Source organism: Vespa mandarinia, chromosome 10 (genome assembly GCF_050613455.1).
Source record: "Vespa mandarinia isolate Hongniang chromosome 10, ASM5061345v1, whole genome shotgun sequence".
NCBI lineage: Eukaryota > Metazoa > Arthropoda > Insecta > Hymenoptera > Vespidae > Vespa > Vespa mandarinia.
The window spans coordinates 7,292,501-7,306,083 of record NC_140819.1 but is presented as its reverse complement, the minus strand read 5'-3'; the positions used below and the strand labels follow the sequence as shown (position 1 = coordinate 7,306,083).

Here is a 13,583-nt window from a genome sequence, read left to right as displayed (position 1 = left end):
TTTCCCCGACGGTTTTTCTAGTGAAACGTTAATCCGCCGAGCCAATATTAATGCGCGAAAGAGAAACGTTCTGATTGGCTATCCTTACTTATGGTAAGAGAAATACATTGGTCAAATTTACAACATGGACACGTTTAAAATATTTCTTTTTGTTTAAAGGCAATGAAATCGAAAATATTGATTTTATTAGATTGATTGAAATTACAGGGGTGGGGAAAAAAAAAGAAAAAGGAGAAAAAAATTATTATTATTATTATTATCATTATCATTATTATTATTATTATTATTATTATTATTATTATCATTTTACCATCGAACGGTTATATATAATTCTGTTGATAGCACTGACTTATATATTGTATATAGTATGTACTTGAGTATCTGTTGGCACCAGGATACCCTAGACGCGCAGCGGTTAATAAAATTTTTATTCTGAAAACCGAAGGATATTAATTGGTGACAATTAAGAAATAATTATTAGAATTATCAGTGAGTATTGAAATTAATATTTTATAGTAATAGGATTATCAATTTCGTGAACAGTGATTAAATGCCAATATATATATATCTTGGTAAATTCTTACAAAGATACATTAGAAAAAGATGTACATGGCGAAGACATTAGACAGAAATGTTTTCCTATTAAAACAATTATATAATGTTCTCTTTGTTGATTCGAGTTGTCCTTCATATATTATTACGAAATAATTATTGATTAATAATCTTAACCATACATTAACTATTTATAACATTTCCATTGCATGTACATACATGTCTACTATAAGTACTCCTAATTTTATTGATTGAATTCATAAATTAAAATGCATTTATTCTTTTTATTACGATCATATCTAAACTAATTATTTCCAATTGTTATTAATATATAAATATATTGTGTATTATAGATTGATTAATAATGGTTGTCCATACTATCCTTCTTGACTTCACTGTATCTGCTAATGTTATAGCAGACTTGGAGAAACGTTCAAATTTAAAATCTGCTATAGCAAATGTTCTGGGTGAACATTTTATTGGTTTAAAACCATTAACAGAATCAAACATCGATGGCAGTTTATTGATTTTATATACTGGCCCAAAAGGTAGTCTAATAACTGTAAGAGGATATAAGGAAGGCCTAGTGACGTTAAACATTGAATATTTCAAACAGGATGATGAAGAAGCATTATTAACATTTGAGGTATAATAATATATTATATATTATTTTTAATATACTTATTCTAAGTAGCACGCCTGTATAATATACTATTTTGTGAATAATAGTTTCTAATAACAAAGAATAATTTTTTTTTGATATTAATTATATATTGACTCTTCTTTGTTTTTTTTTTTTTTTTTTTTTTTTTTTTCTTTTTTATTTTTAATATACATCTGTGGGAAATTTATTGAAATAGGTTAATATTTCCGTTTCATACGTTACATCTTTTGATAAAACAATAAGGTAATTTAGTTTGTATCAAGAGATAAAATCAGTTTTATAACGATTTGATCCCTTGACACAATACAATTCTATGTACAGATATGAAAAATAATAAATCTTGATGATCGGTTTTATCGAGATTTTAATTATCTATAGTATGGCATGCCGAATTTTATGCAAGTTCTCAGAAAGAGTGGTGTATCGTGGGATAATATTAGCCTCTTTGCGCTTGAAAAAAAAAAAAAAACAAATGACAGATCGGGCTAAATTTATCTTTTTTTTTTTGCACGCTACTGTTGCTATAGTAGTAAGTAGATAATTTAATGTAAAGGAGAAGGGAAACATAGCATAACCAACAGGACGTTGTAGCAGTGGCGATACTTGGAAGCTGATGTTGCCATGGCTTTGAACAGCCAACGCAGCAAGTGTTTGCCACCTGTAAGACGAGGAACCGTATATGACCTCTATCTGACACTATCAGGTAGAAATTGCTTTCCCACGATCAAATTTGTTCCTCGATTATTCTCTTAACCTTCGTTTTTATATTTATAGATTATCATGGAATACTACTCTAGAATTATAATTGCTATTGATTGTTACTAATAGATATTTAGGGTAGATCGCTTGCCAAGAATGCTAATTTTAGTTTACCCTCCCCCCCAGCACACTCTTGCATATTATGGAATTATTTAGCACCTGACTTGCTCGTGCTCTTATCTCTTTTTTTTTTTTTTTTTTTTTTTTTTTTTTTTTTTTTTTTATCATTACTATTCTCTACTTTTCTGACAACTGGTATACTCGATTATAATTATAGGAATAAATAGATCAATTGATTGATCTTTAACGCATTTAATATCGATCTCTTTATTGAGTTAACTTTGATTATATCTATAAAAAGGGCATTTAAATCTTTTGACATCGAGATACCAGATCTTGATACTTTTTAGCTTCTCTACAGGGATGTAGAAATTCGTTTAACAAGATAGTGCATTTGTTCTGTTTATTCATTGGTTCGCTTCATGGCCATGGTAGTTGGCCAGAGAATTGGAGACGGCGTTGCAGGCAGCGGCAACCGCTACGCGGTCACACACGCTTATCCCCATTAAACGCGGTGGACCTTTTGAGAGATACTTTCCTACCGCCGGTGAGTTTTATTTATAATTATGTTTACGGTCAATTGTCAACTCGTTGAAAATAATATCAGAGCAGAATTATATCAAAAGGGTCCTTTTCTCCATACAATCATGTGAAAAAAAAAAAAAAAAAAAAAAAAATTATTCCATTATATTCTAGAAGTTGATAATTTTTCATTTAAATATTAAACCAAATTGTTATTTTTATTTTTTATATGAGCTCTTTAATTTTTAATATATTTTTTGACTAGAGACGAAAATTTTTAAATGCAATTTTTAATATCAAATAGATTTTTCTTTAAATGTTTCACTGAACTATTTTCTTTTTATGAATTATATGGTTCTATCTTTGATATGACAATTGAAGTATGAAAAATATAAAAAGGTTTCTCAATAGATATCTAAAAATAACTACTAATTATTTCATAAAATATCTATTCCTTCTATTAGTTCTTATATGTTTGCAGCAAATTTATTTATAAAATAATTGTACATACATTAGAAAAAAAATAAATAATACTGATTTAACAAAGTACTGATTTTTTAACACTAATTTGACTGCTTTTAATGCTCTGCTAGATACTCAGGGATGATGGATGGTATAACGCATTAGGTTGCTGCCGTGTATGTGCATAAGAGTTAAGGTCTTTTTAGTTGGTTTTTAAACTAGAGTGTATATGTTTTTCACACACTTTTTATCAGTTTTTAGATTGTACATAATAATGATGATGTTTGCCTTGTATTTGCATGGCCAAGCATTTTATTTAATGTTCCCTTAATTATATCACACACTCTTAGTATTTTATCATATATATATATATACATATATATATATATATATATATATATATATATATATATATAAATATTATCTAATGAAATACTGTCTATTCAAGGAAACCATATATTTTCTTTTTCTCTTTGTTTTTTTTTCCTTTTTTTTTTTTTCTTTTTTTTTTTATAGTTTGTTACAGCTTGTATATCACCACCCATGTTAATTATTTTAAACAAATTATTATTGTAAGAGCTATACGATTAAAGCATGTCTTAGATTGAGAGTCCACATTTTTAGAGAATATCATTGCCAAAATTTATTTACTAATAAATATTATCTTTGTTTTTTAAGATGAGAGATTGCTTGAATATGACATTGATAAGCTGGTGTTTGAGGCACGGTCGCCTTATCAAAAGGTACAAATTGTCCATTCCAAATCTCTTGGTAACCTTTTGGTTCTTGATGAGTTACAAAGTAAGGAAAATATAATTAAACGTATAATTTCATTAAGGAATATGTAACATATTATTATAAAACACTTTTAGACATGTCCGAAGCGGATCTTATATATACAGAAACGTTGATGCAACGTGGTAAGGAAAGTTATGCTGGAAAAGAGATAGTTATCCTTGGTGGTGGTGATGGGGGCTTACTCTGGGAATTGCTCAAGGAAAAGCCAAAATATATAACAATGCTTGAGGTATATATTATGCTCTGGCTTTAATTTAATTTAATCTTATATATCATTCTATTGTCAATTAATATTTTTTTTCCTAGATCGATGATGTCGTTATGAAAGCTTGTAGTCAACACATGAGAAGCATATGCGGAGATTGTTTAGATAAGAGGAAGGGTGATAACTACGAGGTATAATTGTGAAAAAAAAAGAAAAAAAAAATAATTCATATCAAATTATTAAAAGAAATTCCAGATGAAAATATTAAAAGAATTTATTTAAAAACTTTATGAATTATAGATAATAGTTGGTGATTGTGTAAAGGCACTTGCACACATGATAGAAGAAGGTCGTCAATTTGATTATGTTTTTGGCGATTTAACTGATATTCCAATCAGTACTACTCCTCATGGCGATGCATGGGATTTTATAAGATTAATTCTAAATTCTTCGGTGAAAGTACTTAAGCCCACGGGAAAATATATGACTCATGTAAGTTTTACTCATTAATATTTCAATAATAAAATAGTATATATATATGTATATCGTGAATTTTTTTTCTTTTCAAAGGGAAATGGTGCTTCCTGTCCTGAATCACTGAAGATGTATGAAGAGGTATTATCTCAACTCTGCGTACCCGTCACATTTGCAAAAGATCGTGCTTTTGTACCGTCTTTCTTCGAAGATTGGATTTTCTATCAAGTGTCGCTTAAATGATGGATTAAAAACACACACGATCATTTACTTGAAAGACCAACCAAATTTTCTCACGATCTATTACTTCCATTATGACCCAAGTTGAGCCTTAGTTTTAGAAACTTAAGTAAATAATCAGTTCCTCTCTAAAAGATAATTTAACTTCTTATTCAAATCAAAACAGTACATATAGATTTGTATGCAACTGTATATGCGAGTAAGTAAATATATATATATATATACATACATGTATATAGATGTGTACTAACATATGTATATATATATATATATATTTACATACATACGATACAATCTATATGTATATCCGCATACATATATTATTTATGTATGTGACCGCGAGTATAGTATATATACGCATGCGTACATGTGATTATTCCAATTTTGACATCGTAAGTTAAACAGTATATATATATATATATATCTTCGTGCTTAATTACTTATATCTCAGAAGTAAAATGCTGAAATATGTGCTAATTTATTTCTTTTTTTTTTTTCTTTCTTTTTTTTTTTTTTTGTATGTACAGTGTGTATCGTGTTTAAAATTAATTGATATTGTCCAGGCAAAAATTTGATTTTTATAGATTCAATTATAAAAATACATACGAACGACCAAATTATGTATACAATATACATAAAAGAGTGTGTGAAAAAGGAAAAAGGAAAAAAAGAGAAAACAAAAGAAAAGGAAAAAAAAAATAGGATTTACTAAACTGAAGATTTTACTTCTTTTACATTAAAACAAAATGTTTAAAAATTATTCAAATCTTTAAATGTTATAAAAATAGATATAAGCAATTATCGAGTTCTTTATTAACGTAATGTAAAATATCTTCAATGTATCATATTCAAATATTACTAAGGAATTGAACAGAGCATTTACCATAAGATTTATAACAACTTATGGATAATATTTTCAGTACACATCTTTTACAACCGATAATTATTTGATCATCTATGAATATTTCCATAACATGATATAATTAATTTACATATATTTGTATGTGAAAAATTACAAGAACAAACAAATCGAAAAACTTGAAAGATTATTTTTTATAGTAAAACATTTTCTTGCTTTGATAATGATAATTAGAGAACACATAACAGCACAATATGGAATAAAAGTACCATTTATATTCGCTTATAACACCAGTACAAAAGAGACTATTATATAAATATTCGATTACGTAAAATAGACATTCAGTTGTCAAACTGATAATAAATAAAGGGTATAATTGTATATGAACTTATGTCTTATTATATATTCGTCACTTCAAAAAGGAAAGTGACTTTTAAAGCACACCTATACATGATACACAAATATATAAAATCTTATATATATATGGTTAAAAAGAAAAAAAAGAAAAAAAAAAAAAAAGAAAAAAAAAGATAGAGAAACATAATAAAAAAAACTTGCATGCTAATTGTAATTCGTTCAAAACCCCACCGAGCCTTTAAGTTAATTCTAATAAAAAAATATACGCACATATATTAAAGATAATAGTTCAGTACAATTTAAATCACTTATTGCAATGCCTTATGTGATCTGTGTACAATAATAACTTAGATTTTATCGGATTTAAAATAATTGTTTAAGTTTTAATGAAGTACTGTTATAAATATTACTCTCAATCTTTACCCTTACGCATTTTAAGTCAATATGTATATTAAACATTATTCAAATTAATATTTGTTTCTGTTTTATATATTAATGACGAACAATAAATATTTATTAATGTTTCTTTCAATTACTGCAATGCATTTCAGTTTTATAGAAATGAAACGTAAAATACAAAAAAAAAAAAAAAAAAAAAAAAAAGAAAAAAAAAGAAAAAAAAAAGAAGGAAGTATTCGGAAGTACTCAAACTTGTAAAAAAAAGTACTTTTATAAGAATAAAATATTCAAAGCACAAAATGAAAGCACATTATTATTATTATTTTATGTGCACCTTTCTAACAAAGAATGCCGCCTTACATACTCAAATGCAAATATAAAAAAGAGATAAGTCCAGTGTATCATAATATAAAATAATATCGAATAATGAAAATAAATTATAAAATGCATATGACATAATTGTAATGATAAATCAGACTTCTTGGTTTACTTTCCATTATCATGGAAACTTTGGCCCCACTTAAGACATGAAAGTATTCTTATAAAATTCAAAGAGATATAAATTAAATAAGTAGTGCAATTCCTTTTTTGATGACAAACATTATATAAATTAATGTTATTTATGTTTCCAATTGAAGCTTATTATAATGTTGAACTTCTGATAATTCGGAAAATTGTCCTACCTCGTGAACTATAGGTTCTATTTCTGTTTCCACCAATATTTGTTGTAACCATTGTTGAACTTGTTTTGGATGTTCACGAACAGGTTTCAAAACATCTTGATTTTTTATAGATTCCATATTTTTTATTCGATCAGATATATCATGTTGATCATCAGAACGATTGGATTCAAATGAATCTGTCTTATCCAATGATTTTTCATTTAGTTGCACTCTTATATTAATATCTTCATTTATTCCATTCATTAAAATATTTGCACCTTGATTAGGCATAGTAATATCCTGTAGGTCGTTTGCACATTTATTATTAAATTGATGTTCTCCATTCTCTTTGACACACGTATTAGGATCTTGCTTTATTATATATAATGAAGAACACAATGGCAAAACTTTAGAATCCTTGCACATTTCAGAAATATTATTTGATTCTAATATTTGTAAATGTCTTTCATTTTCTATACTTGAATTTAAACTGGAGTTTAAAAAACTTCTGGAATCATCAAAGATATTCGCACAATCTAATGATATATTCAATTTATCAATATCAATGTTCCTTATTTGTTTAGTTATAGCATTCACGTCTTTCTCAAATTTGATTGACTTGTCAAAACTGACATGATCTTTATTAGCTTCTTCATATTCCGCAACTTTGTAAGGCTCAATGTCTTTTACCGTAATACAATTTGTTCCGGATAATTCTATATTACCAAAATGTTGTATCTGTTCTAAAAGATCTTCTTTCTTTTGTAAATTTACAATTAAAGAAGGAATAAAATCTAAACTCGATTGTAGCAAAGAAAGCTGTTGAGTGTGTACTGCTTCAGCTTGACGCAATAATTGCCTTTCCCTTAATCTTAATGCATCTGTCAATTGTGCAAAACAATGTTTAATCTTTTCTTGAATCTACAATGTTAAAGAAAATATTCTTAATGCTAATAATATCCTAATTATAAGATTAAATTAATATCATACATTACTTACTTGTGCTGTATTGTCCTCCAAAGATTTTCTTTTATTGGCTATTAATTTAATACGATATAAATTATTATCATTGGTATCCTCTTCTTCATTTTTGCCTATCATATTAAGTCCTATCAAATTCCTAAATCACAATGATATTATCTACAATGGCAATATGATTATACACTTTATTGTCGAATTTTTATACATGGAATTAACACGTTCGAGACTTCAAGTGACAATGAAAGCACACATTACGAGTGATCAGGAGGACTCTTTATCAAAATAAAGAGGTTTTTCTTTTTTTTCTCCTTCAATATTTAATAGATCGAACGAGAAAAGAAAATTTAATCTTATTTTTATTAATTCTCTTATAAAAATTGAAAATAATCATAAAATAAGGTATAAGCAAAGAATATGGCTTTTGCCACGAATACTCGATTGTTATTATTTAAAAGATTCTAAAGTTTGTTTATCTATAGTGCCGCTAGAGGGATACAGGTGTTTCGTCATTTCGTGATTGTCCGTCGATCTGTTCAAACGTGTTTGTAATAAATAACGATACCATGAATAAAATATTCTATATGTTATTCATTTGTTATCAAATTTTATATCAAGGACATTATGGGAATAAGGTTATTTTTTTTATTAAAATTTATATTTAATAAAACGTCAGAGTTAAAAAGCAAAAGTAAAAAAATTTATTTTCTATACAGTAATGATCTTGCAATTAATGTTTAATTATCGATATAATTTTAAGATATCTTATTTAAAAATTATCTTTAATAAAAAAGAAAAAAAGAAAAAAATAAAAAAAGAAAAAAAAGAAAAAAAAAATAAAAAAAAAAAAGAAAAAAAAGGAAAAAAAAGGGAAAAAAAAAAGAAAAAATAGAGTTAATATTCTACATATATGTGTGTGTATATATATATATATAAAATAAATTTACTCAGTCATCAAAACAAATGAAATGCATGAAAAAAGTATTAACTAACGTAACGCTAAAATTTCTTTAGTTGCTATTTGACAAATCGCATTAAAATCAGACGATATATATGTCCTCCAAAAGCGGCATTTACTCCAGACAATGGCAGGATAATTTGGACTTTGTATCCCATGAAAGATTCGTGCCACTGCACGACCAGTAAAATTATTATCTTTGTAACTCACAATCAAACTACGTACGTCATTAGCAATTTGTGCTTCGTTCAATAATTTAACCTATAATAATATAAATACAATGTTATTATTAATTAGAGAGAAAAAAAAAAATCAGATAAAATTTTTTATTTTTCATTATTATTTCACATATACTCACTTGTGATCTACAAACGGTCTCACTAGTCAATAAGTGATCCGATTTGAAATAATTTCGTATCGTATTTTTAAGTTCCTCCGATTTATTTATTATTTCTTCAGACATAATCGAACATTGATTAATTATTGGTACGCTAAATTTTTGAAGTGACATACTAATAGATTCAAGTTGTTGCAAGGAAGAAACTTCTTGCGATTGCGTTCTAGATACCAAAACATCCAAAGCTTCATCTAATTCAGCATCAGTTAAATCACCTTGAGCTTTAACTCTTAAACCTAATGTATCGTAACGAACCGATATTGCAGAACGTTTTGATTTGCCATCGACTATAATTGAAGATCGAAGAATAAATAATTATTATATTTTATTAAATATCATTATCTTTAATGACCATTATTATATTTAAATCTACCTGTTCTCCATTCTAAATCTTTGAGATGTTTTTTAACCACACCACTGTCCCAGCCAATAATAGAGGCAATATCGATAACAGGGAATTCTATGGTTGTACTTTTTTCATGTGAAATACCCTTTTTTAAGTCTAATGCAATTGCCATTGCAAGTGGTGGACACTAAAAATTATAAATTATCATTAATTATAATTACTTGTATGAGTTTATTAAAAAAAAAAAAAAAAAAAAAAAAAAAAAAAAAAAAAAACCAATAATAAATAAATAAATAAATATAATTTAGAATAAATATTATTGACTTACCGATTGTGCAGCCAATTTAAGTGCTTGAGGACCATTATAACTACTGACTTTGGCCATTGTATAAACAGAAGAAAGAACTGTAAGAAATTTCTTATGATACAATTCCAAATAACATAAGAGAGTCAAAATCATTTCTTCCGTAATGTCGAGTGTTCTAACAATTTCATCGATCGGTAGACCAACTTCATGACCGGAACATCTTTTAGTAGGTGTTTTTTTATTTATCTGTGCACATGAACAAGGTATAAAAATTTTTGCAAGCAAACGTCTGATAGTATGCCTATCGATACTATTGGCATATATATGTCTTCGCAATTCCCATTTGTCACTGTTTTCCTAAAATATAAAAGGAAAGATTTTAATGATTTTTATGATATTAAAATTAAGGGAAAAAAAAAAATCTATAAGTACCTCAGGACTTAAGAATAAATGACATTGTGCAGTCAATCCATCTCTACCAGCTCTTCCCACCTCTTGTACGTATGCTTCAAACGTTGCTGGCATATTATAATGTATTACAGATCGAATATCTGATTTATTAATACCCATACCAAATGCCACAGTTGCCACGACAATTTTAATTTGTCCATTCATAAAAGCTTTCTGTACAATTTTACGACGATAAGAGGATAATCCTGCGTGATAAGCCTCTGCTATATGCGATATTTTGCTATTTGCTTTTGTAATCTGTTGTGAATCCTGTTAAAGATAAACATATGATAATATAATAATATATATAAATACATATAAATGTATTTACTTTGAATAACATTAAATTTACCAGCATGGAAACTCTTAGAAGACCTGCGATTCGCATACATTCTTCTCTACGTGTGCAGTAAATAATTATAGAATTACATTCTTTGAATCTCTCACTTAACAAGAGTTTAATTAAAGCATTATCCCTTTGTTCATCCCTTGATACAGTTAAAAATAGATTGTTAGGTAATGGTATATCCGATATAACGCCTGCCATTCCATCATGGATATCCAAATGATGAACTATACTTTCAGCAGTGGATTTAGTAGCAGTTGCAGTTAGACCCAACACTGTTTTTACCCCTAATTTTTCTTTAAGTACACGACAAATCATAAGATACGATGGACGGAAATTATGAGACCATTGAGATATGCAATGAGCTTCGTCTATACAAGCAAATGCTATAGGTGGAAGTTCTCTAAGCAAAGCACCAAATCCAGTTGATTTTTCACCAGCGACTACTGCTTCTGGCGAAATAAGTAATATTTGTATTTTCGACTGTTTTACAAGTCGCATTACGTTATCCCTTACTTTAGGAGTTTGATTAGTATGCAAACAAGCAGCAGATATAAATGATGGCATGCCAGTGACTTGATCATCCATTAATGATACTAATGGCGAAATAACTAATGTTATGCAAGTGGAATATTTGGAATATAAGTATGCTGGCAATTGATAACATAAAGATTTTCCAGAACCAGTTGACAAAGTAAGTAACGTCGATTGACCAGATAATATTCTCATTATTGCTTTCTCTTGTCCCGGTCTAAAGCTGTTATGACCAAACATATGCAAAACTTCAAAGACTTCCTTAGGTGTATCTAAGAGAAAAGTAACATTAAATTAATTAATATGTTTTAATTATTAAATCATTTTCTTGAAAGATTATAATATTACTAATAAGAGATTGATCTTCTTTCGGTGGATATAATGCTGTTAATACTTTAATTTCAGGAAGTAATAATTTGGCTAGTAATTCGTCAGGAATTTTATGCACTCCAGAAATTTCCTGTAATAAATATTGATAATTGCATAAAGCAAGTATATATGTACACACACACACACACACACACACACACACACACACACACACATATACATACAAAAAAGTATTTATAGAAATATTTATAAGAAATAATATTTACTTTCATCTCCTCCTTCTTTTCTTTCTCTTCTTCTTCTTCTTCCTCTCCTTCTCCTCCTCCTCCTTCTTCTTCCATAATCTCTGCAATATCAGCATCATCCAAAATATATTCATCATCATTGTATATTAATTGTAATTCCTCTTTTTGTGAGACATACAAAGGTTTTTCGGGTAGCCTATTAATTTGTTTACAATGCGCAACAATGGCACTTTGACTTGCCATTTTTTCTGCCTCTTCTAAACTTGGATACTGTGCAAGCTCATCAGTCTCAATCAATGGTAATAAATTACTTGTTTTCAATGCTGTACAATTACGAGCAAAATGTCCAGTTCCACCGCATTTAAAACAGGACATACCATTCTTTTCGATATAATCAATTACGTCGAGATTTTCATCGCTCGATTCTAAAGCTTTCTTTTTTTGTTTCCATTGATTTTTCTTATACTTCGAAAGATTAAATGACTTTTTGCCACGTACAAAAATTTTTTTCTTTAGATTTACTCTAATAAAATTATCATTTAAGTTTCCAGTTGCAACCTTTTGTTCTAATTTTTCTTTGTCAGTTTTTGTTCCTTTCAAATTACTGGTAACAGAATTAACAGACGTAACAGAATCTAATAATGAAACGGAATTGGAAAAATCGGTGACCAAATCTCCAGTATTAGATGAACATATCGCAATGCGCGGCACTGCTTCTAAAGTTTCTATACCATATATTGGCATATCAGTATTTTCTATGGCTGACAATGAATCTTCATCATTTTTCTCATTGTCTATAACTTGTTTTTTTCTAGAACGTCTCTTAGGCCTTGTTTCATTTGATTTTTTATCGTTCATCGTTTTATCATTTTTATTCTTAACTCTTTGTGTTCTTCCTCTTGTCCTTATTACTTTTTTTTCCTTTGGAGATATATCTTCACTAACACAATTATCTGTGTTAGAGTCATTTTTCTTATTATTTGATGTATCTTTCCTTGGTGTATCTTTACTTTGTGCTATTTCTTTTTCTTCGTTTATATTTTTTTCAATACTTTGTGAACTTAATTCCATTGAAGGATTATTTATTTCAATATTGCATAACGTTAATACATTGACTTCATCATCATTAATTTTTAACAAAGTATTAGATAAAAGATTATTAGTTTCTATGCAAGGTCGCTTGATAACACGATCAATATCATTCAATTTTTTATTACAATTTCTAATACGTTTATTTTTATGATCTTCTTCCGTATCACTATTACATATAAAATCTTCTTCGTCTGATACCTGTAATGATTTATCATTGGATAATTTTTTTACATCTTTCGGAGAATTAGATTCCATTGATTCGGTACCAGAATCACTCAAACTAGAAAGTCTTTGAGAAATAGAGCTTCTATCTGAATTTTTTTCTTCTACACATCTATTCAACCATCCTTCATTTATATTTCGATTGATCGTAATTATTTGATTCTCTATCAATTGATGAATCGTATTTACAGACTGACTATTGACTTTCGATTCTGTATTTATTATTTTTACAGAGTCACCAAAAATAGTCTTAGTCTTTTTATTTGTATCCTCTTCAATTACGTCCATTTTTGTCTCCGACTTGTCATCAGTTTCATCTTTTTTAACATTATTCCTGACTTTTGTCTGAGGTAATGACTTTCGAG

The 13,583-nt window shown here is 27.8% G+C and overlaps 3 protein-coding genes across 4 annotated transcripts in view; 1 reads left to right on the top strand and 2 right to left on the bottom strand.

Annotated features, from left to right (window-relative positions):
• Window positions 1-355: 355 nt before the first annotated feature.
• On the top strand, window positions 356-5,438 carry Sms (spermine synthase). Of its 2 annotated transcripts, none has more exons than XM_035874851.2 (8): window positions 356-489; window positions 906-1,198; window positions 2,471-2,582; window positions 3,698-3,820; window positions 3,892-4,046; window positions 4,124-4,213; window positions 4,323-4,514; window positions 4,593-5,438. In XM_035874851.2, the coding sequence occupies exons 2-8, from the start codon at window positions 917-919 to the stop codon at window positions 4,737-4,739; spliced, it is 1,101 nt and encodes a 366-aa protein (XP_035730744.1). In that variant the 5' UTR covers window positions 356-489; window positions 906-916; the 3' UTR covers window positions 4,740-5,438. The 2 variants fall into 2 exon arrangements, with proteins under 2 accessions (XP_035730744.1, XP_035730745.1); XM_035874852.2 differs by lacking the exon at window positions 2,471-2,582 and adding an exon at window positions 1,808-1,919.
• A 1,146-nt stretch (window positions 5,439-6,584) lies between these two features.
• Window positions 6,585-8,425, bottom strand: LOC118445415 (uncharacterized). Its single transcript, XM_035874853.2, has 2 exons — window positions 8,013-8,425; window positions 6,585-7,934 (listed from the first exon to the last, which is right to left on the bottom strand). The coding sequence occupies exons 1-2, from the start codon at window positions 8,112-8,114 to the stop codon at window positions 6,972-6,974; spliced, it is 1,065 nt and encodes a 354-aa protein (XP_035730746.1). The 5' UTR covers window positions 8,115-8,425; the 3' UTR covers window positions 6,585-6,971.
• A 440-nt stretch (window positions 8,426-8,865) lies between these two features.
• RecQ4 (RecQ4 helicase) overlaps window positions 8,866-13,583 on the bottom strand; it is a 5,522-nt gene continuing 804 nt past the window's right edge. The window contains exons 2-9 of the mRNA XM_035874829.2: window positions 11,926-13,583; window positions 11,678-11,789; window positions 10,802-11,601; window positions 10,432-10,719; window positions 10,021-10,356; window positions 9,720-9,879; window positions 9,308-9,633; window positions 8,866-9,210 (exon numbers count right to left, since the gene is read on the bottom strand). The exon at window positions 11,926-13,583 is cut by the window's right edge and continues 403 nt beyond it. Coding sequence (XP_035730722.2) covers window positions 8,980-9,210; window positions 9,308-9,633; window positions 9,720-9,879; window positions 10,021-10,356; window positions 10,432-10,719; window positions 10,802-11,601; window positions 11,678-11,789; window positions 11,926-13,583 — 3,911 coding nt within the window. The 3' untranslated portion in view covers window positions 8,866-8,979. The remainder of the gene's footprint in view (window positions 9,211-9,307; window positions 9,634-9,719; window positions 9,880-10,020; window positions 10,357-10,431; window positions 10,720-10,801; window positions 11,602-11,677; window positions 11,790-11,925) is intronic.